At 38.0% G+C, this 24,658-nt stretch overlaps 2 protein-coding genes across 4 annotated transcripts in view; both read left to right on the top strand.

Moving 5' to 3' along the window:
• The window catches only part of gnb1a (guanine nucleotide binding protein (G protein), beta polypeptide 1a), a 59,453-nt gene extending 42,672 nt beyond the window's left edge, over positions 1-16,781 (top strand). For all 3 annotated transcript variants that reach the window (XM_077230296.1, XM_077230297.1, XM_077230299.1), the window contains exons 2-11: positions 1,063-1,175; positions 2,732-2,770; positions 2,892-2,998; positions 7,313-7,376; positions 9,756-9,918; positions 10,019-10,085; positions 11,459-11,660; positions 11,741-11,957; positions 13,635-13,750; positions 14,996-16,781. In XM_077230296.1, the coding sequence (XP_077086411.1) occupies positions 1,119-1,175; positions 2,732-2,770; positions 2,892-2,998; positions 7,313-7,376; positions 9,756-9,918; positions 10,019-10,085; positions 11,459-11,660; positions 11,741-11,957; positions 13,635-13,741 (1,023 nt within the window). In that variant the 5' untranslated portion in view covers positions 1,063-1,118 and the 3' untranslated portion in view covers positions 13,742-13,750; positions 14,996-16,781. The remainder of the gene's footprint in view (positions 1-1,062; positions 1,176-2,731; positions 2,771-2,891; positions 2,999-7,312; positions 7,377-9,755; positions 9,919-10,018; positions 10,086-11,458; positions 11,661-11,740; positions 11,958-13,634; positions 13,751-14,995) is intronic.
• Positions 16,782-18,878: 2,097 nt separating this feature from the next.
• Positions 18,879-21,030, top strand: LOC143738262 (zona pellucida sperm-binding protein 4-like). Its single transcript, XM_077230301.1, has 8 exons — positions 18,879-19,530; positions 19,610-19,797; positions 19,871-19,968; positions 20,040-20,197; positions 20,274-20,466; positions 20,536-20,683; positions 20,769-20,841; positions 20,920-21,030. The coding sequence occupies exons 1-8, from the start codon at positions 18,879-18,881 to the stop codon at positions 20,994-20,996; spliced, it is 1,587 nt and encodes a 528-aa protein (XP_077086416.1). The 3' UTR covers positions 20,997-21,030.
• Positions 21,031-24,658: the final 3,628 nt, after the last annotated feature.

Here is a 24,658-nt window from a genome sequence, read left to right as displayed (position 1 = left end):
GTGTGTGTGTGTGTGTGTGTGTGTGTGTGATCTCAGAATAAACCCCTTCGTGTGTCTGTGTGTTATCTCAGAATAAACCCCCTCAGGTGTGTGTGTGTGTGATCTCAGAATAAACCCCTTCGTGTGTCTGTGTGTTATCTCAGAATAAACCCCCTCAGGTGTGTGTGTGTGTATGTGTGTGATCTCAGAATAAACCCCTTCGTGTGTCTGTGTGTTATCTCAGAATAAACCCCCTCAGGTGTGTGTGTGTGTGTGTGTGTGATCTCAGAATAAACCCCCTCAGGTGTGTGTGTGTGTGTGTGTGTGTGTGTGTGTGTGTGTGTGTGTGTGTGTGTGTGTGTGTGTGTGTGTGTGTGTGTGTGTGTGTGTGTGATCTCAGAATAAACCCCTTCGTGTGTCTGTGTGTTATCTCAGAATAAACCCCCTCAGGTGTGTGTGTGTGTGATCTCAGAATAAACCCCTTCGTGTGTCTGTGTGTTATCTCAGAATAAACCCCCTCAGGTGTGTGTGTGTGTGTGTCTGTCTGTGTCTGTGTGTGTGTGTGTTATCTCAGAATAAACCCCCTCAGGTGTGTGTGTGTTATCTCAGAATAAACCCCCTCAGGTGTGTGTGTGTGTGTGTGTTATCTCAGAATAAACCCCCTCAGGTGTGTGTGTGTGTGTGTGTGTGTTATCTCAGAATAAACCCCCTCAGGTGTGTGTGTGTTTGTGTGTTATCTCAGAATAAACCCCCTCAGGTGTGTGTGTGTGTGTGTGTTATCTCAGAATAAACCCCTTCAGGCTGATGAAGACCTGACCCTGATCACCCTGTTGGGTTTATTCTGAGATAACAACCGGCTGGATGTACATTATCCCTTACCTAATAAATGCTTTAGAAGTATTTATCATTGTTAGTTCATGTTAACTAACAAACCCTGAATTTGTTTTGATGGCAGTTCATCAACTTGAGGAGGTTGCGTCTTTAAATTTGTCTGCTTTTAACACTGCCATGCAATGTACGTACATGTAAATCAATTGTTTAGTAATATGCAATCAATAGAGTAATGGTGTTTGTGTTTTTCAGATCAGTGTGAGTGGCAGTAAGCGGACGGAGTGAAGCCCATCGTCTAGCAGAAGAAAATGAGCGAACTCGACCAGTTGCGTCAGGAGGCTGAACAGCTGAAAAACCAGATCAGAGTCAGTCACTGCATGCAAAACACGTCACACACACATGCTCAACACTTTACCAAATCGTATGCTGCCACACATCGCAATATGATAATAGGCTATGTATACATTAATCTGGATACATTTGAAAATGGCGGGTTTTTTTTCAAAACGCTCTGTCCACGCTAGCGCTGTCAAAATGGCTGAAAAGTTAAAATCAAATTTCTTAAATATTTGCAAAATTCGAATTATATTCAAATTCTGAAGGCAATACTTAATGTTAGAGGAAAAAATACTTTATTGTCTCCGGTGCCCACAAGAGGACGCAAGCGAGCACAATATGCAAATATAAACCAAATCTAGCATTGCATCTTTTATTAAAATGACACTTTTTAAAGTGCATTAACTTTTGAAACAATTGCTTTTAAATAAAATGTAATTGCCTTAATGTGCATGCAAAGAAAATTAGGTTACAATAGTGCATAAAACTGTTTGTGCATCAGTAACCTGAGAAAACACGCTTCAACACACAGTGTAATGAACTACATGAACACAAAACGGCAAACTCCACTTCCACTCACTACATCTACATATTGTTCATCAAAAACACCAGACGCTCAGCTTGATCTGCAGCGAGTGCTGAGCGCTTTGTCTTGACGATGTTTCCAGCTGATGAAAACACACACTCAGCTCTGACCGATGTGCAGGTTTGGGCAAGTGTGTCATTGCACGATTTTTGACACCAACTGAGAAGGTTTTCGTCAGAAGGAAGCCTTTTTTCGACATTTTTTTTTAAATTGCAACGCAACCGCACCGTGCTGCACTTGATAAGCTAACAAAAACAAACAGCGTAAGTTACGTCATCATGATGACACACCAAAACTTAGAATGTGCTTTTTTTTTTTACACAATTTGACGAATATTCAAAATTCTAATTTTTATTTGTCAGCCCTAGTCCACACTAGTGTTTTAAAGCTTTTTCCAAAAGTGAACACTGAACTGTTGGAAAATGCTAAAATCATCTTACTGCACATGCATGAAACGTAATAAAAGCTCACTGAGATGATACCAAGATACCAATAAAGTTCAATCATTTCATTAGCAAATTATCCCATCACTCACTGGTGTGTTCAGATCGCACTCAAGCGCACCGCTTCATGTCTGGTCTAAAACACAATCGCCCTCGTGTTTTTTGACACAGGACACTTTTCTGTCATCTTTGCAGGAATGTAATATGAAGATTGTACAAAGTAACATTTATCTTTAGCAACGCTCATTACACACATTTGTTTGTTTTCACTCAAACAATGACATGCAGTGTCATAACCAGTTTTTCTCCCGTTTTTATCTTAATCAACTGCCGCAAGCAATAAGACATTTTACCAGTCACTCAGGACAATTTCAGTCATGTGATGCTGCATAGGCTTATTGGAACAAAATCCATGAAATGGAAAAGCAAAGCGTCCTTTAGGCTTGACGCTTTCTGGATGGTGCCTTGTGGTGACACTACTTTGCATCTTTACTTCTGCATCTGTCTGAAGTTGTGTGTTTGTGAATGTGGCTTTATCTGTGTTTTTCTTCTCAAGGATGCCCGGAAAGCATGTGCAGATGCCACCCTCTCTCAGGTAGGACTCTTTAATCATCAAACCAGCATCACAAATAGACGTCTCAAATCATGTTGTATTCAGATGGAGTTTCATATGGGTGTTTTTTGAACTAGGTTTTGTTCTCATGTGTTTCTGGCAGATCACAGCCAATATTGAGCCTGTGGGGCGGATTCAGATGCGCACTAGACGGACACTGAGGGGACACTTGGCAAAGATCTATGCCATGCACTGGGGCACTGACTCAAGGTGATGCTGTGAGCTAGTACAGCTGTGACGGTTAATGTACAGAGGAGTCATGTTTCTGATCTCCAGCAGGCTGATCGACACGTCCAATATGATTGTCATGTGTTCTAACACACACACGTTGACTGACACACCCGCTGAAGCAATGAAAAGCCAAAGTCACTTCATAGTATACACAACAACTTTGTTTCTGAATCTGGATCACATCAACTGCAAAATCAGAAGGAAAAATGATTTTGCATAAAGAAATTGACTTTTATCATTGTGACATATATATTCATGACAATTCATCCAAAAGTTCACCCATAAAGGAAAATTGTCATTTGAGGTCCTTGCACACCGAATACAAATTCCTCGTCCGAAATTTTTGCACGTTAAAAAATAAATACGACATCACGTTTACACACTGCCTCCGAAACTTTCGTCCGTCATAAAACAATTCGGATCGGGTTTGATTTTCTGTGTTTTTTGCATCCATAGCAAGCATTTTGAGAGGTGCTTTGACAGTTCAGAGCCACCGAATGACAAATATGAAAAAGTCGCATACGAAAATTTCGGACTCAGTATGCAACGACCTTTACTCACCCTCATGTCGTTCCAAACCCATAGCAAAAACTTAAAATAAAGAAAAAAGGTTATAAATTCTTAATAAAAAAAAAATCCATATGAATCTAGTGGTTTAATCCAAGCTTTTATTTACATCTAAACAATGATCAACATGCATACATACACATAGTAAACATGAAAGCGTGTGTGTGTGGAAAAACACTACCATGATTTATAATAGCATGCATTTGTATTCATTCTATTTCACTACTGTAGAAAGAGTTTGTTTTTTTGCACTTTTTTACAGTAATGAAAATTGGAGGTTATTGTCATTGTGGATGATAACATGTTGATAATGCGCCTGCATAATGGCGTTGAAACATTATTTGAAAAAAAAATGTATATCAGCAAAAATCCAAAATCATGCATCCCTAATCCAATCATATCAACCTCTGGGCTGGATGGTAAAAACAATAATGATGATTAATGCAATATAGTTTTTCTCAATAAAATTATAACAAAAGTCTGACAAGTGTTCAATATAATGTTTATGCACTATCTAAATAATGCTGTGTATGCTTGTTGCGGACAGTCGCACTGGGGGCAATTGATGCCATTTCTGTTGCGTATGAGAAACATTAAACGGCAAATGTGGCAAAAGTGGAATGAAACGGAGCTGCTTGTTTGAATCGCACCACACAGAACATTTATCAGCTCGGCTCAAAACACACACCGCAGCGTGAGCTTACAGAAAATACATGTAGTCGCTGACCAGTAAACAGCACTGAGATCCGGTGAAAAGTTTTCCAGTTCAGTTCTCCCATACAAACCCAAAAATGCCGTGTGATTTTAAACTAGTTTAAAGCCAGATAAAACAGCGCTGACATTCTCAACAACACTGAGCCACAATGATACAGTTAGAAGGCTTTTCAATCCACAAATCACAACATTTACTGTAGTAACACTAACTGAAACCATGGGATTGTGGCAGAAATGTGGGATATTTGTATTTAAATGGAGTTGTTTAATGTTTTAAAGGAGTAATGGAATATTATTACAGTATTTTTAGGGCCATCCAATTAAAATTAAAATTGAATTCAAAACATTGCTGAAATGGAGAAGCTCAACGCAGAGAAGAACCGTAACCAAGCCGTTCACACAGAACACATTTTCTGCACTGCTTTTCCCTTGTTTTATATGTAAACAAAAGCTTGACGGACATTTTGCACTCTGGTCTCGCCACAGAGAGACGCATATTTACTTAAGTTTAACAAAGTGCAACTTATAAGAATTGAACATATACAATATAAAATAGCAGTGAAACTGGATATGCCTGAATATTACACATTTTTAAGGCGGTCTGATTAAACACAAGTGTCTTCTTTTGGCATTAAGCAAATCCTTAGAGGATCCGTGTGTATTTCAGTGCCTGTATTCTTCATAGAAATAGAAGCAGCAGCTCGTCTCTTCATCTGTGTCACTGCGTGTCATTTAACTTTGTGTGAAGCTGTAACTACCACGAACATTTCTAATTACATAAATCTCCAGTTGCATTGAATCAGGAGCACTTTGCGTTCGCCGTGTGTTTGTTCTTAAATGTAAGTTCATTCTTTATGTGCGTAGTGGTGTGCGATGTGTATTGTCTATTATGATATTGTAATGATTGTTTTAACGATGTAAGAGGCACTGTGAGCTGACATCACTTTTGTCTCTCGTGCTTTCACTGCGTGATGTGTGCAGTTATAGGTATGTTCCCAAATTAGTTTTTGTCTTATATTTATATCATATTATGTTGTTATCATACAATATCACATCAGCAAGAGTGCCGTTTTCCCGTGCACAATTGCAAATGTGATATTTATTTTATATAAGTTAAATGAGCAATAAATGAGTATTGTGCGTTATATTTTATAAACAATATTGTCAATATTGTTTGTTTTCCCTTTATTTCGCCGACGAGAATTTCAAAATGAAACCGTAGCAGAGTCTCAATGCAACAGACTGATAATTTTTTGACTGAAATCCAGCTTTTGAACGAATCAATTTAATGATTCAGTGAACAATCACTTGCTTCTTTCCCGAATGAATCAGCCGTTTGAACAAATCGGTTGACTCCCTAAACTCACTTATTAAGACAGTGACTTGCCGCCGCCTACTGGCTGTTTTAGTTTCATATTTAAAGTACCCTTTAATTAAAACGTTAAAATTAGAAATCAGTTCATATTTAAATATTGAATTAAAAAAACAATCTCATAGCTTTATTTATGCAATTGTAAATGCAGTGTAAATATATGAATGCCTGTTCTGATGCTGCTTCTGTGTCTCCTCTGCACTGCAAAGATGGATTTTGATTTAATGATTTAATTTGACAGGTAACAGTGGTATTGTTATTATTTTAATATAATTTAATTTGAATGTTAGAATTTGACATAAAAGGTGATGCCCATATATAGGTGAAAATGCCCCTGGAAATCATTTTCTGTCACTGCTGTGAACGAACCACTGCATAGAATATGAAAAATATGAATATCTTCATGAGTCAGCTGTCAACAACAGGCCTAAACCAGCCATGGCACCAAGCACACAAACACAATCAGTGAAATATTATCTAATTATTATCAACAAAACTTTGAAAATAGAGACATATTTTTGTCAATATTGCTACACCCCTAATGCACGGTATTCATTTTGATTTCTTCAGGTCTTAAAAAGCCTTAAATGTGCCTTTAAAAAGTGTGCAGAAACCCTGCACTGTTAAGTGTTTAGTTGTGGTCTGAGATCATTTGATGCTCTCACATAATGCATGGCATTTCTGTGTATATGCTCATATGCCTAACAACACAGCCTTTAGCCGTGACTATATTCACAATAACACAATCTCCCGAAACTTTGTTTTAAAATATAACTCTGGTATGTCTACAAGCGAGTTTTCTGCTGGATTATTCTCAAGACTCTTGAAAACAAGATCCTTTTAGAAGTGGGAGTGCTTTTCTTCTAATTTGATTATTATTGTATGGACATCATGTGAACGCGGTTTTCTTTTGAAGGGTTATTTGACTACTCTAATCTTATAGTTCAAATAGAACAAGACTTCCTCTATATGCAGACCATGTCATACATCTGCAGTCGGCATGTTTTATATCCATTTGATAATCCTCAGACTGTTTTCTTATCACATAGATGCGTTCAGACTAGGGATGCTCATTTCGGTTAATTTTCCCGACCGACAAACGCCGCTTGTTATCCGAGTATTAACCGTTAATGGATGATTATAATATTGAATTGGCATTAAATTAAAATAAAATGGACGAGTGTCTGTGACCCGTTAAAAAAAAATAATTCACAGGTTTTCACATTATTTTAATGTGCAAACAGCAGCAACCAGAAAAGATCTACAACAGAATCTGGATTCACATCACATTTTCACGCACCGGCAGCATTTCTGACAGCGACAACAGAGAAAAACAATAAAATAATATAAGTAAAAAACATAAAATAACCTACACCTACATGTTTTAACCTAAATAATTTACAAATTAAGATGACAAAAAGAAAACACTGAATCCATTTGAAGCTTTAAAAAACAATTTTTTACTTCTGGAAAAAAAAACTTTTAATCCATTTAACTGATAGTATTAATCGGTCAATTTTTACTTTCGGTTGATGGTTAAATGGTCAAGATGAGCATCCCTTTTTCAGACCGAGTTGAGATGATCATTGTGCTCATTGTTCTCGGTTTCTTAATTTCCACCCTCTCTCTGTTTATTTCAGGCTTCTTGTTAGTGCTTCCCAGGATGGAAAACTTATTATCTGGGACAGCTATACTACAAACAAGGTAAAAGTGAAAGACAACGCCATGTGTGAACTGATGGTTTCATTTAATGACTCAACATGTTAAATAACTTCTTAGCCTGGATTCTCACTGTACCAGTTTCAGTTACATAGCATAAACTATATAAACTGTTTAAATATTTGGAGGAGGAAAAGATAGATAGACATATAGATAGATAGATGGATGGATTAAAAAAAGTCTAGACTGCACGGTGTATCTCTTATTCATATTGTCCAACCCCTGTATAAACACAATGAAACTGAAACACTGGCCAGTAAAGTATAGGAGGTTGAATTAGCAGAGCAAAAGCACAGCTGTACTTAAAAATATTGCAATCCACAAAACATAATGGGAGACATATCAGAATTGAAAAGAGGACAAATCGTTGGTGAGCGTCTCGTCATCAAGTCTGTGGTGTATGGAGAGCTGTGGTGTCCAGAGTAATGTCGGGCGATCCACATCCAACAGGAGGCGCTGTCGACGCTAGAGGAAGCTGTGTGAAAGGGATGTCCAGGTACCAACCTGGATTGTATCCAGAAAACATAAAACCACACACTGCAGAAGTAAATGCACACCTCGACTCTGCGGTTTCCACCAAACCTGTTGATCTGGAGCAGCACAGGCCATATTCATGCTCATGCCAATGCCAAACATTGGTTTCATTGGTGCCAACAGTGGGGATCATGGGTTGTGGACAGTGTGAAACACCTTCACTGTTTTTCTCTGTGGAGACGCCCAAAGAAGCTCAACACCCGATGGCTCATATGAACCCTGAAGATCGGGCCGTGTATTAGATGATAATGCACTAATACACACAGCAAGACTTGTGACAGAGTGGTTTGATGAAGATGAAAGTGAAGTTAAACATCTCCCATGGTCCGCACGCCTCTGGAGCAACTAGGGACACATTGGTGTCTCACAGTGGATTCGAACCCGGGTCTCTCACACCAGAGACATGTGTCTTATCCACTGCGCCATCACCACCCCCGATTATTGAGGAGCGAGTCAGAAAGCATTTCCCTCCACCAGCATCACATACAGTGCTTAGCATAAGTGAACACAGCCACGCTAAAGTTGACTAAAAAGAGGAATAAAAAATCATCTTTTGGAAATTGATCTTAATGCCTTAATTAAAAAAATGAGGAAAAATCCAACCTTTAAGGACACCAATTTTCTTTGTGAATGAATAATGTATCATAAATAAATAAATGTTCTTCCTTAAAATACAGGTTGCATAAGTCAGGACACCCCTATGCTAAATTCCCATAGAGACAGCAGATTTTTATTATTAAAGGCCAGTTGTTTCATGGATCAGGATAATATGCATCCTGATAAAGTTCCCTTGGCCTTTGGGATTAAAATATCCCACATCATCACACACCCTTCATCATACCTAGAGATCGGCATGGTGTTATTTCAGTCAGCCTAATAGTTTGATTTGCATTGAGAGATGATCTTATGGAAAGTTCCCCATGTCCACATTTTTCCACATTTTTTTAATTAAGGCATTAAAATCAATTTCCAAAAGATGATTTTTTATTCCTCTTTTTAGTCAACTTTAGCAAGGGTGTGTTCACATACGCTAGGCACTGTAGTGATCTGGACCGTCTTCTGGAAGAGGAACGGCTCAAAATGTGAAGCTAAACACTGTGAAGGACGTGTGTATCTGTTATTCCTAAGATGAATTGATGCTGTATTGGCTGCAAAAAGAGGTCCTTCACCATAATGATAAATGATTGTGCTGTAAAACCAGGTGTTTCAGTTTCATTGTCCAACCGCTGTACTTTGATGGTTATAATCAACAGATTTTGGTCAATTCATGCGCTCAATGATTGGCTACAATGCTCACTGCTTTGAGAAATACACTGTAAATGGAAACCTTTGCACAAATGCACATGAGCAGGCACTGAATTGTGTCAGAGCTAAAGAAAGACTGGCATTTTATTTGTATCATTTCAGTATCTATTGGCAACTCTAAATGAGGGCGTGATCTCAGGATTTGGCAGAGCTGATTTGCATTGCCTTCAAATATTTCTTCCTCATAGCTTCGAAAAGAAATATTAAAAGAACCAGAATTGCTTCGATTATTCATAACCACAATAAAAATTCCATTAGTTCTTGTGATGACTGTGCGATGACACAAGTAGAGCCGACAAACCTGTTTTTATATTCTCATAAATCTTTTAATCTACTGTTGTCAACATTTGGATCAAAAAAGTTAATAAAAGTTGTCCTTAGACAATAACAGGCATTGTTCAAAATTCCTGTATAACTTTGATGAAAGGTTTTGATGCACTTCAAATGCTGTAGATCATGCAGATTCAGAACCACGAGATTCAGCGTGTCATATGAAAGCTAAATCTCTGACGTGTTGGTGTGTAGGTGCACGCTATTCCTCTGCGCTCCTCGTGGGTGATGACTTGTGCTTATGCCCCATCTGGGAACTATGTGGCCTGCGGGGGCCTGGATAACATCTGCTCCATCTACAACCTAAAGACCCGTGAGGGGAACGTGCGTGTCAGCCGTGAGTTGGCTGGACACACAGGTACGCGTTCTCACACACAGTCATGTCTCCACTTGAGCCTCAGTGTTTGTGTGTCGTGTTCTGCTCTCCTTCCTGATGTTGAACTGCTGTCTTTACTCAGGCTATCTGTCCTGCTGCCGTTTTCTGGATGATAACCAGATCGTCACCAGCTCAGGCGACACCACCTGGTGAGTTTGGGCACTGCTTTAGAACGAAACGCTCATGATTATCAGCATTATAGTTCATCTATGGAGTTATTATCACTGATCACATACTTGAATACGTTCGGCCAGTTCATATATAGAGACTATTGGTTGAAACTGATGTTCTTTTAAATTCGTCTGCTTTGTTTCACAAGAGCTGTTTTTAGTCTTATAGTAGCATTCAGTTATTTTGCAGGATCAGATCTGTCAACAGGCCATATTACAAGACAAATAATCATAAATGGAAATAACTATTTGAAAACTGGAAGCTTGTTTCCGCCATGGAATAAAAAATAAAAAAACGTGATAGCGACTGTGAATGCTGACTTTTTTCCCTTACAATTGACAGTATTGCAGTATTGACTTTATAACTCACAATTCTGACTTTTCCTTGAAATTGTAAGTTTATCATGCAATTCAGACTCTTTTCCTCCAATTCAGAGTTTAACTTGTCATTTTGACTTTGTTTCTTACAATCACGAGTTAATAACACACAGTTCTGATTTGTTCCCTGTGAAGAAGTTTATTGTGCAATTCAGACTTTTTTCTAACAATTTAGATTTTCCCCCCTTGCAATTTAGTTTATAACTACAATTTATGACTGTTTCTCACAATCACAAGTTAATAACACAATTCTGACTTTTTTTTCCGGAGTTGCAATTTAGACTTTTGTTCAATTTAGACTTTTGTTCAATTTATACTTTTGTTCAATTTAAACTTTTTTTTTCTCACAATTCAGAATTTGTATCTCTCAATTTGACTTTTTTCTTGCAATTTCGGGTTTATAACTCAGTTGTTGTTTTGTTTCACTCACAATCTCAATTTGGACTTTTCTGACAGTTCTGAGCTTATAACTCAATCAGTAATTTTCCCGCAATTCAGTTTATAACACAATTCATACTTTTCTCTCCTCACAATTCTGAGTTTATAACTCTTAATTCTGATTTTCCGCTTCGCAATCTGGAGTTTGCCACAATTCTGTCTTTATTTCTCACAATTCTTAGTATACATCTTAAAATTTTTAGTTTTTATCTAAACTAAAAAAAATTGCGAGTTAAAGTCAATTCACTTTTATTTATACAGCGCTTTATACAATACAGATTGTTTCAAAGAAGCTTTACAGTGATAACAGGAAAATAATGCATTTGCGCTGTTGTTCAGTTTCATTGTAAAGTTAACCAATTAAAAAAAAAAAAATAGTTCCGAGGCAGAAAGAAGCTTGCGTATTAAAAAAATAAAATCATATAAAACCGTAGTGAAAGGTATAATTTAATTATTATTAGCTTATTATTTCACACTACTAATAACAATGACTGGAACAGTGTAAGTTCATGCGTTGTTTTGTGTGCTTGTTTCAGTGCTCTGTGGGACATCGAGACCGGGCAGCAGACGACCACGTTCGCAGGTCACACCGGTGACGTGATGTCACTGTCTCTGGCCCCAGACACCCGTCTGTTTGTGTCGGGCGCGTGTGACGCCTCTGCTAAGCTGTGGGACGTCAGAGAAGGCATGTGCAGACAAACCTTCACCGGCCACGAGTCCGACATCAACGCTATCTGTGTAAGCGGCACCCGCGTGCACTCGCTGGAATACACACGCGTGTGTCACGTGATGTTAGTAACCTGCTTTTCCCCTCTCAGTTTTTCCCCAACGGAAATGCATTCGCCACGGGCTCGGACGACGCCACCTGCAGGCTGTTTGACCTGCGTGCCGATCAGGAGCTGATGGTATATTCTCACGACAACATCATCTGTGGGATCACCTCCGTGGCCTTTTCCAAAAGCGGACGCCTGCTGCTCGCCGGCTACGACGATTTCAACTGCAACGTGTGGGATGCTCTCAAAGCCGACCGCGCAGGTCAGTGTGAGAGATGTTCTGCACGGGTAACCCATTTCACAAACAACTTTAGAATTACTGATGATGATGAAGCTAATTAGGGTCTTGAAATGTCTTAATTTACCCTTACACAAATGAAGGCCTTAAGAAGTCTTAATTCACCATTAAAAAGTCTTAATTCATCCTTAAAAAGTCTTAATTCATCCTTAAGTCTTAATTCACTCTTAAAAAGTCTTAATTCACCATTATAAAGTCTTGATTCACTATTTAAAAAGTATTAATTCAACATTAAAAAGTCTTAATTCAACATTAAAAAGTCTTAATTCAACATTAAAAAGTCTTAATTCAACATTAAAAAGTCTTAATTCAACATTAAAAAGTCTTAATTCAACATTAAAAAGTCTTAATTCACTCTTAAAAAGTCTTAATTCACCATTATAAAGTCTTGATTCACTATTTAAAAAGTATTAATTCAACATTAAAAAGTCTTAATTCAACATTAAAAAGTCTTAATTCAACATTAAAAAGTCTTAATTCAACATTAAAAAGTCTTAATTCATCCTTAAAAGTCTTAATTCACCCTTAAAAAGTCTTAATTCAACATTAAAGTCTTAATTCACCATTAAAAAGTCTTAATTCACCATTAAAAAGTCTTAATTCAACATTAAAAAGTCTTAATTCAACATTAAAAAGTCTTAATTCACCATAAAAGTCTTAATTCACCATTAAAAAGTCTTAATTCACCATTAAAAAGTCTTAATTCATCCTTTAAAGTCTTAATTCACCATTAAAAAGTCTTAATTCACCATTAAAAAGTCTTAATTCACCATTAAAGTCTTAATTCACCATTAAAAAGTCTTAATTCACCATTAAAGTCTTAATTCACCATTAAAAAGTCTTAATTCACCATTAAAAAGTCTTAATTCATCCTTTAAAGTCTTAATTCACCATTAAAAAGTCTTAATTCACCATTAAAGTCTTAATTCACCATTAAAAAGTCTTAATTCACCATTAAAAAGTCTTAATTCATCCTTTAAAGTCTTAATTCACCATTAAAAAGTCTTAATTCACCATTAAAAAGTCTTAATTCACCATTAAAGTCTTAATTCACCCTTACACAAATGAAGGCCTTAAAAAGGTCTGAAAGTCTTATTCATAACTTAAAATCGGTATATTTTCCTGCTTTTTTGTCCTTAGCCAATCACATGCCTGATATATCGCCCTGCATTAGTATACTGTATATTTAAACATTTAATATTTAATATAAACTTTATATAGCAATAATATAGTTACATTTCTGGGTGAGAAGAAGAGACTCTTTCAAAAACATTTTAAAAATCGTTTAGCCGGTAGTGTATTTATGAATGACATTGTTTTATTATCCGAACACCCTTATAAGAGTTGCATCATTTTATGTGAAATGAATGTGAAGATGCGGGAGAAACCCGTCAGATGTGTGTGCCCGTAAGTCAGTGGTTCTCAATCCTGGTCCTGGGGACCCACAGCTCTGCACATTTTATATGTCTCCTTTATCTGACACTGCCAGTTCAGTTCATAGAGCTCTTTCCTAACGAGCTGATGATCTGAATCAGGTGTGTTAAATGAGCGAGACATACAAACTGTGCAGAGCTGTGGGTCCCCAGGACCAGGATTGAGAGCCACTGCCGTAAGTGACGTGTGCATGTTGTGTGTTCGCAGGGGTTTTGGCGGGTCACGATAACCGCGTCAGCTGCTTGGGCGTCACTGATGATGGGATGGCTGTGGCTACTGGCTCCTGGGATAGTTTCCTGAAGATCTGGAATTAAAGCCGCAAGGTAAGCGGATCACTTTTGGCCACTTCTCATTTAACAGGCGACAGGGTTCAAGAGGAAACGTACAACCTTAGCCTATCCAGACTCAGTCCAGAACACCAGAACCAGACTCGGCATCAGAAACCTTGTCCAGGAGCCGTATCGTTCTTTAAGACTCCAGTGATGTCAGATTTGCAAATAAATAGTTGTAATGAGCACACATGCATCTCTACTGCCCTCTGCTGTTACAGTCAGATACTTCAGCAGAGCATGAAACTGCACGTCATTAAAAACATCTTCAATTCAGTTCATCCAATTAAAAGCCTTAAATGGAGTAAGAAAAGTCTTAAGATGTCTTCAATTTAGGACTAAAAAACTGGAAATCACGATTTAATGTCAAAAGACAATAAATTGAGGACCAGTGGTGTTTTTTTCTTCTTCACATCTCCATCTGTGTTTAGTGTTTGAACATGAAAACGTCCCTCCAGCGGGAGTTCTTCTCTATATCAGTGTCAGTGTTTCTGAACTCCTGAAAGAGTTTCTTCCGGGAACGAACACGTCACAATATTCCTCATTATAATAATTCATACGCAGAATAAAGGGGCGGGGTCTGGTGGAGTTAATTAGAGTGTGTTAAACTGGTGGTTATGGGAAGGGGCGGGACTTTCCCAAACACACTCGAAGCGATCGACCAATCACAACACACTGCTCCAGCTGACCAATGAGAGCACAGTGTGCTTTTCAGAAGGAGGGGCTTCATAGAGACAGGAAGTAAACAGAGCGTTACTGACAGACTGGGAAGAGAGGAGCCGCAACAATGGAGAATATGAGGAAAATAATCAACATTCAAGCAGGAAAACCTGTTCTAGTAGAGCCTGAAACAGCATCAAGAAAGGTTTATAATATAAAAAAACATTTTTGCCAAGCTGTTGCTTATGATCCTACTGTTGATGAATTATGACAATGTTTACTTCATGGTGTTTATATTGTAATATGTTATAGATATGTCATCTGTGTGAATGAGTGGGAGTAGTAACGCATATACAATCGACCTTTAAGTCGTATGCAGTGATATATCAGTACATAAAGCATTCAATACTGTGTGTGTATATTGAGTAAAGCATCCCGAGCCTCTGATGATCAGTGTTAGTCCTAGTTGAAAGTGTTCGTCTGTTTCATCAGGTGTACTGAAGTAAAAAATAAAATAAAAAAAAAGTCTTAAGTTGTGAAGTTGATTTTAAGTAAATGTTTCCTTTCCTTTCTTCCCAGATCGCATCCGGACTCTAAGGTTGACTGGAAGACCATTCCAAAATGAAAATGTTCGATTTTATTCTCCTCTCTCCTTCTCCAACACAACAGAACTGACCCCCAGCATCTATAAACGGCAAAAGAGCAAAAATGTCTCCTTCGAAAAAGAAAAGAAAAAAAGAGCACAATTGTTACACTCAGCTAGATTGTAGTTGGCAAGGGGATAAAAGTTGATAATTGTGCATCCTTCTGGGACCATTTCTGAGAACATAAAGACACTCATTCCACTGCTATGTCATTATGCTAACGTCATCTCTCTTTAACATGAAAGCAGGCGTGTTTTCCTAAAAGAAACTTGCTCGATAGCTTTATGGGCTGTTTTTGGACCTCTTTCCCCCCAGTCCGGATCGCACATGTGCTTCTCTCTTCTAGTTTTTAAATATTTTGGGATCAAATTGGTAGTTAAAACTGTCAAAATCCGTCTTTACGTAAAGGATTTGATCAGGGGTCCATTAGCTGCTATCAGGCAGTATATTTAATCCCGGGAAATTTGATTAACATTTTTTACCTTCTCTCTACTTGCAATTTTTTTGTTTGCAAAGGTAATAGCCTACAATTTTTCAAAACCGTTAACTAACCAAGCACGTGCTGTTCATGTTGACGAATGCTCGATTTTCCAAGATGAAACCATGTCAATTTTAACCATACTTCCGCTCATGCTTTTTTTGTGTGGAAAATGACGAGTAATTCAGTGAAGATTAACCAATCATTTTAATAATTTTATTTTATATTTTTCTCTCTTTGATGTGGAGGATGTTGAAGGAGGGGTGGGCGGTTCTTCATTATTTTTGTTTTTGTTTCGACAGAGGTGCCCGTTTTGTGCTTGGAAAACAGTTACTACTCTGTGAATGACATGTTGTATAAATCAATGTTTGAAAATAATGATATTGAAAACTTTTTAAGTTAAAAATTAAAAAAAAAATCTTATTTTGGTTGTCTGCCATGGGTGGGAAACTCGTAGAATCGCATGCTGTAGAATTGCTTAAAAGAGGTGCATATGGAACTAAGTCCTTGATGTTTTCTTTTTTTTTAATAACCTGTTTAATAGATCACCACAGTATTTATTTTACTTTTTTCTTTTGCTACTCTGTGCATACACAACTTAGTTTAATTTTCAAAGCTATGCACTTAAGAGAAGCAAACATGTTGATCACAAATATGAATGAGTTGTTCTGTCCATGGAGTTGTGAATCCCCACACACACACACACGCGCACGCACACTGACTCTGTACAAAAACACACTCTCAAATAACTAGAACAAAGAAATCTCTCTCTGTAGCAAAAGAAAAATTTCAGATACAAAGACAGTGCTAGAGACATTTTGTAACAAACAGGTTTTCTCTTCTTTAATAAAAAAGGAAAAAAGTAACGCAGCATCTGAACGGCAGAAGTTTTTTGTCATTTCCTCTCGACATGTATCAAGAGAAGCTCTTTCCTTCGCTGTAGTGGCATTTCTTCCCTTCTGTTATTTCTCTGCAACATTCTGTACAAAAACAAAAAGTGCTGTCGTTGTGCGTTAGGCCTGGAGTCGGCAAGAAAAATAAAAGACTAAAAAAGAACTAAATTTGCTTTTCTTTCTCCCTCTCTTCCCTGTCCTCTCTCCATACGGATAACTCCCCCACTGTTCCCTTATCCATCTTTTGTATTTAATTTTAAAGTCAGTGTACAACAGAAAGCTGGATGCAAGATAGAAACTATATTAAAATGTACTGTTATTTAAGATGTAATAAAAGCAGTTTGAGATGATCTTACGTTGTTTCTCTTTTTATTTTTATGGATTGATCATTTTCTGCAGGATTCCTGAAAGGAGAAGAGAAATGTAACGTGTTTTATGCCAAACACTGCAGGTCATGCACAGGTTTGGTCTATAGGTGGAGCTGTGACTAAACGTTTACTCTATTCTCCATAGACATTATAAATACATAGACGCCCTATTGGCCGCTGGATCGTACGTCAACGGTGCCGCCATATTGCGGAGGGCAACTTTCCCGTAACTCTCATAACTGGAATTGCGGCTGTACAAATCACCGCACAATTGAACGTTTCACAAGTAAGACTGAACATTAGTTTCTGGCTGTATTTGGTCATTATATAATTAGTACTAATAACGTTAGTTGGCCACCGGAGTCAGTCAGACTAAAATAGCTAGCGATGTTGCTAGTTAACTTAGCTGTGTTCAAAGTTGAGACATGAGTTGACATAATATAACCTAAAACTATGATATAAATCATATTTTATATTACAAAGTAAATTTCCTGAAATCCAAATATTCATCTATATTATTTTAAACCCGACTTTTATGATAGGTACTCGTTTCGGGTAGGTACTAGTCAAACTTTAATTTATTTATTTTATTATTGTCTATATTATTCTGCAATTGATATTACATTGCATTTGCTATTATTATTATATTATCACAATTGTGATTATCAATCTATTATAGTTATGCTATTAAATTATTGTACTATCTAAATTATCTTCTTTAAGCGCAACGGAGCGACTGTGTCTAAAGTGCTGGAAAAGAGATAATTAAAAGTTTCTGTTGCAATATCGAATTCTGCTAAGCTATCTGGGATGCTGAGATGATGAAACTGATCAGGAAGATTATTAATAAAGCAATCTTGCAGAAGTGATAGGTCTAACATACTTGTAACACGGAGTCCGCTATGCAGCCTTGGCTAAATGAAGTTTACACGAGACTAGATAATGATCTGAGATGTCATCGCTCTGCTGCAGAATTTCACAACATCAACATTGATTCCATGTGATAATATTAGATCTAGAGTATGATTACGACAATGAGTAGGTCCTGACACGTGTTGTCTAACTCCAATAGAGTTAAGAATGTCTTTAAACGCCAATCCCAATGCATCTTTTTCATTATTTACATGTATATTAAAATCACCAACAATAAGGACTTTATCTGCAGCCAGTACTAACTCTGATAGAAAGTCAGCAAATTCTTTGATAAAGTCTGTATGGTGTCCTGGTGGCCTTTATACAGTAGCCAGCACAAATCTTGAATGTGATTTATCATTTGCTCTATATATTGTTACATTAAGGACTAACACTTCAAAAGAATTATATTTGAAACTAGACTTCTTAGTAATTTTGAAAATATTACTATAAATTACTGCAACACCTCGCCCTTTGCCTTTCAGACGAGGTTCATGTTTATAACAGTAATATTGCGGGGTGCACTCATTTAAAGCAATGTAATCCTTTGGTTTTAGCCAGGTTTCTGTCAAACACAGCGCATCTAGGTTATAGTCCGTAATCATATCATTAACAAGTTGAAGTAAGGGATAGAATATTCAGCAACCCAAGCTTTATCAATTGTTCATTTGTATTATTTCTGTTTTTTTATTTGTTGAACATCAATTAAATTTTTACCCTGAGATGGGTTTGGAAGTTTTTTGTATTTCCTAATTCGGAGAACAGACACCCGACACATGGTAATCATAACCTGAATATACAGGCCTGTTGCCATTAGAACTCTATGATGTGTTTAAAAAAAAAATCCAGAATAGCTAAAACACCTAATATAATATTCAGCTACTGAAGGATAAAAAAGGCTGAATTCGGAGTGGCAGAAATAGTACTAGCATACTATTCTGAATTCAGCTCAATGTGGTATAAGTATGTTCAAAAGGGTGGAAAAGCAAGAAAAATGGACTTTTAAGAAACAATAGAATCACCTAGTTGCATAAACTCCCACTCGTGCAAGTCTGGAGAATCATGACTGTTAATGAAGAGGGAGGGGTTATCATTAATTAGCCAAAGTCTGTAGAGTACAAAAAGGCCGAAGGGTAGCATCTCAGCATTGTGACTAGCTGTGGAACAATGGCAGGAAGTTGGTGTGCTGTTCAGTCTCTGGCACTTTGTGTTTGGTTCTGTGCTTTCTGTCAAGCTGTTCCGAAGTGGAGTGATCTACCCCAGAATCCTCAAGCTCTGATGTTCCAGCAAACTGACCAGCAGTTTCAGAAGCCAGTTCAACAGCAAGCTAGTCAACAGTTTCCTCAGCTGGTTCAAAAGCCAGTTCAACAGCAAGCTAGTGAACAGTTTCCTCAGCTGGTTCAAAAGCCAGTTCAACAGCAAGCTAGTGAACAGTTTCCTCAGCTGGTTCAAAAGCCAGTTCAACAGCAAGCTAGTGAACAGTTTCCTCAGCTGGTTCAAAAGCCAGTTCAACAGCAAGCTAGTGAACAGTTTCCTCAGCTGGTTCAAAAGCCAGTTCAACAGCAAGCTAGTGAACAGTTTCCTCAGCTGGTTCAAAAGCCAGTTCAACAGCAAGCTAGTCAACAGTTTCCTCAGCAGGTTCAACAAGCTAGTCCGCAGTTTCAGCCTAAGCAGCCAGTGGCAAAGGCAGAGCCCCTTGACAAATGTATTGTAGCTGATTATGAGCAGATCCAATGTGGACCACCTGGTATCAGTGGTGCCGAGTGTGCTGCTATCAACTGCTGCTTTAATGGACAGCAGTGTTACTATGGGAAGGCAGGTAAGAGTGTTGAGTCAATGTAAAGGTGTTTGTGTTAAACTGATCCTCAGCAATAACCTGCTCTTATAACTCGTTCCAGTGACTGTCCAGTGTATAAGAGATGGTCAGTTTGTGGTAGTGGTGGCTAGAGATGTTACGCTGCCTCGATTGAGCCTGGATTCAGTCCGTCTCCTCGGTGGAAATGATCCAGCTTGCAGTCCTGTGGGATCCACACCTTTCTTTGCTATATACCAGTTCCCTGTCACTGCGTGTGGCACAAGCATGATGGCGAGTAGCTGCTTGTGGTTTTGTTCTGCATGGCTTAGAATGGACTAGATGCCAACAGTGTTACTATTTGCAGGAGGACAGTGGATATGTGGTGTATGAAAACAGAATGACCTCCTCATATGAAGTGGGTATCGGACCACTTGGTTCCATCACAAGGGACAGTCATTTTGAGTAAGTGATGTATGCTTTATCATAAATGTGAATCATTGACAAATACTACAAGCTCCCTGTTTGTTGTCCAGGCTTCTCTTCCAGTGTAGGTACTCTGGTACCTCTGTGGAAGCTCTAGTTGTGGAGGTCAACACCGTTCCTCCACCTCCACCAGTAGCTGCTCCTGGACCCCTCAGGGTGGAGCTTAGACTGGCAAATGGTCAATGTGTCACCAAAGGCTGTGCAGAAGGTAAGAGTTTGTCCCAAGTATGCCTAAAGCCTTTCTAAAACTCCAGTTTCTAGTTAAACACTGCATTCTTCCTCAGGGGACGAGGCGTACACGTCTTACTACAGTGATGCTGATTATCCAGTTACAAAAGTCCTGCGTGAGCCTGTGTATGTTGAGGTGCACATTTTGGAGAGGACCGACCCCAACATTGTCCTGATGCTGGGACATTGCTGGGCCACATCAACCCCCAGTCCACTCAGTCTACCCCAATGGGATCTTCTGGTTGATGGGTGAGTAAGGCCAGTGTTTATCCATCTAGTGTGCTGTAAGGCATTTCTGACTGCCTCTTTGCCTTTCAGATGCCCTTACCAGGATGATCGTTACCTGACCACATTGGTTCCAGTGGCTGGATCATCTGGTCTTCAGTTCCCGACCCACTACAAGCGCTTTGTTGTGAAGATGTTCACATTTGTAGATCCAGGATCACTGGCTCCTCTGCAGGAAACCGTATGCTCTGCAGCCTTACCTCAACCCTTAATATTAGTGCTTTTTACAGTGAATTCTATGGCTTAACCCTTCCCCCCTCTGTTAGATCTTCATCCACTGTAGTACAGCGGTGTGCCATCCCTCCTCTGGCTCCTGTGAGCAAAGTTGCACAAGGAAAAGTGAGTGCTTGCTGGAAGTTGACTTCAGGAACTGAGAATTTATTTAAATGCCCCTCATGCTTCTACCTCTTTTTACAGGAAGAGACACGCACATCAAGACCATCTCTAGTGGGCAAACTGTGGTGTCTAGTGGAGAAGTTACCCTGGTCAAGTGAATTTTATTGTTTTAATAAACCTCATGAAACTCAACATGTTTCTCTTTGGTTTTCATTTCTGACTGAGGTTGGATGTTTCATGACTGTTCTCAGTTTGACTTCTAGGGCTGCACTACTAAACCTTTTTCTTTTGTGCGTTGAGATTCTTGTCTTGAACTAAACGAGCCAAGTGTCTGCCTAAGCCATTTAAATTTACTATTTTCCAAGTTCTAGTTAACTTGGGGCCCCTGTTCATGTTTCACATATCAAGTTAAGGCTTTACATACAACTTTGTGGTTGGACTAGGATAACTGCATCTATTGATGCCCAAACCCCTCTAAGGTCACTTGTTGGCTTTTTTGCAGTCACGCAAGTGTGGAATCATATCTTGGGATAAAGGATGAGTGCAGGTTGATACAGATTTTCTTTCAGGCTAGTCCCAGTAATGTTTATTGAAAGTAGACTGCTTTCAGCATTAATCTACGGTGGCTGAGACAGGGTTCCCACGGGTCATGGAATTTCTGGAATGTCATGGAATTTTAAAAGGTCTATTCCAGACATTGAAAGTCAGGGAATTTTATATATTTTTTGTCCAAGTCATGGAATATCAGGGAATTTAGTTTGTTGCTTTAAATTTGAGTTTCCATTTATCAAAATGTAATTTTTCTATACCGATTCTCACCAGCAGGGGGTGCAACCGCGTGTTGTTGACGAAGACCAGAGCAACAGTTAGAGCAAGCCATTCATTCATAATAACTCGCATACATGATCTATAGTATAAGATACATGTTAATATTCCTACATACATGATTAATCTGGGAAGGGTCATAGCACTTTCATATTGTTGTCCTATATTAGTTTAACTAACTTATGTCGCTTTGGATAAAAGCGTCTGCTAAAAGACTAAATGTAAAATTGGCTTGACATTCGCACATTTAGGGACCGTCTCTAAGGTAACATTGGTAGTCCTATAGGCCTAAACGTTTCTAACTTCAATAGCAAACTTAAATTTATCTGAATAAATTGCGCATTATGCCTGACACCTACATGAACACTTTACAGTTGGTTTTATGACTGCAAGTCGTTCTCTTCAAATGCTATTGAAGTTAGAAAGGTGTATACCAATGTCGTATGTAACTTTAGAGATGGTCCCTAAATGTGCGAATGTCCAATGTCAATGTCATGCAAATGCCAGTATCACTGAGAAACGCGCAGCTTTAAACTTTGCGCGTTAAGTTCATATTCTGAGTGCTTCTGCTTGCCTGCGAGTTTGGTCTTTTATATCACTGTATGAGTCCATTAAGCTACGTTAAGCGTTTTATATGTCCAGCAGGGGAATGCTGACATATTGAGGGAAACCCTAGTAGCTACTGCATGCAGCACAATCCCCCGCAATATAAGGTTGAGGCAACTAAACAACCAATAGATATGTCAAACTCAAATGTAACATTGGATCTCTATACATCCGCATAGGGGGAATAACATTATGATCTCGTTCACGGTAGAGATGCATGTAGGCTACACAGGAAAAGTAATCGCAAAGACACTGAATTTCACATAAAACATAATAATCATTCACAGATACACTTACATCGTTGTAAATGAGTTTTTATGAATGAATGGCTTGATCTAACAGTTGCTCTGGTCTTCAACAACACGCGCTTGCACCCCCTGCTGGTGAGGTCGACTAACAGCAGATGGAGATTATGCTCGGTAATCTACTGCTTTTCCTGCAGTTCCTGGATGTCAACGTTGAATTTACTGTCGAATTTAAACTACTGAATTTGTGGAAGTGAATTTGCAAAGCGAAATAAAATGGACCGAAAACCGCCTGTTGAATATTATAGGTCGTATTTTTAATCAGTTTGAATATTGTGGAAGTGAAATATGAAAGGTGAATATGGATTATTGAAATTTTACTAATGAAAATGTGTTTGAAATGTTTTGAATTTAAATATTCACAGCTTAAATATTCAACCATGCTAAATTTCAGCCCATAAAAATGCAAGCCCTAAAAATACAATGCATTAAAATACAAGCAGGGTTAATGCAATGCATATTTTTTTCAAGTAGTACAATTTATTTATTTTTGGATTTTTTTGAAAAAACAAAAGGGACAATACATATTAATGAACATTTTCACAAATGTAAATATGTCAGATTATAGCCTTAGGCTAATTTCCATCTGCAATTCAACAGGCTTTTTGTTTCAAAAACATTTGGCGTTATTTTACTTCCATATTATAGGTCATGGAAATTCATCTTTTCAGTCAGTGAAAGTCAGGGAAAAGTCAGGGAATTTGACATTTGGTTTAGAGTGGGAACCCTGCCGAGAGAGCTCAACGTGCTGCAACTGAAGAAAACCATGCAAATAGTAATAAATGCATGCAAATAGAAATAAATGCATGCAAATAGAAATAAACGCATGCAAATAGAAAAAAACACCTGCAAATTAAAACAACATCTTCATCAGTTTCACAACACGCGTGTGCTCCAAATACTCACAACACAACCAAATACAGAAACGTGCTGCAAAAGTTCACAACACAACCAAATACAGAAATGCTGCAAAAGTTCACAACACAACCAAATACAGAAATGCTGCAAAAGTTCACAACACAACCAAATACTGCAAATAACACAGACCACAACGGAAATGTTTCCGGGTGAACCAAATAAGTGACGAACCCGGCTCGGACGTGCTTATTGCTCGTGAGCATCCCTATGCCCTACTCCCTTCGAAGGGCAGACGGCCGAGCTCTTCAAGTGGGACTTGGGAGTGAGCATTGCACTAGTGTGCCATTATGTAGCCGTTTGGAACGCACTTGATGAAGGGAACAACGAAAGACAAGTCATTTCCTCATTATTTTCACCTAGGATGTTCCCATGACAACGCAGCACGTTGTCCATCAGCTGAATAGCTGTTCTGACGACAGAAATATAATGCTGTTAACATAACGGTTGCAAATAAATTTATTTTTTTATTTTTACTTCACAATTTTAAAAAAAAATGCGTTATGTGTCATTGTCTCAACTTTACCCTACATTACCTAACATTTCTCATGAAACAGTTCTTTATGAAAATTTAAACATAGCATGAAACAATTTGTACACTGTAACTGATGTATAGATTAAAATCTTTCCTTCATGTTCTTCTTCTCTATCTTTTTTATTTATTTATTTTAGTTTTCAGCTCATTGCTCTTTTCTCATTTGTATTCTGATGACATTGAACATATTGTTAATACATTTTGTATATTTTATACAAGTTGTATATCATAAAAATGTAATCTCTGTATGTTTTGCGAAAAAATACAAAGTTAAAATAAATAAAATAAAATAAAGTAGAATTTTGAGCTGTACGTGTGACGGTCCTCTATGTATCAGTCTCGTTGTGTATGTGGAGCATCTGCACAAGGGGAAACCAAAACGAATCAGGAATGGCATGACATCGCAGACAGAGAATAGAACAGCCCACAGCAGTTATCAAAAGTTCTGCTCTTTTTTATTAAACTGGTTCAAATGTGATCGTATAGTGGAATGATTCTTCTTTTTTTTAAACAAAAGTACAAATATACATGTTTCACAATTCTTTGTCTTTTCCACAGTAAAATGTAAAATAAAATAAAATTAATAAAATCTCCAGCTTCTAAAACATTTCTGCTATATGAAAACACAGTATAT

The sequence above is a fragment of the Siphateles boraxobius genome, unplaced genomic scaffold (genome assembly GCF_051911475.1).
Source record: "Siphateles boraxobius isolate OS27281-9 unplaced genomic scaffold, OSU_SipBor_1 141, whole genome shotgun sequence".
NCBI classification, from domain to species: Eukaryota; Metazoa; Chordata; class Actinopteri; order Cypriniformes; family Leuciscidae; genus Siphateles; species Siphateles boraxobius.
The sequence above is the reverse complement of the archived record's forward strand: the minus strand, read 5'-3'. Positions and strand labels throughout refer to the sequence as shown.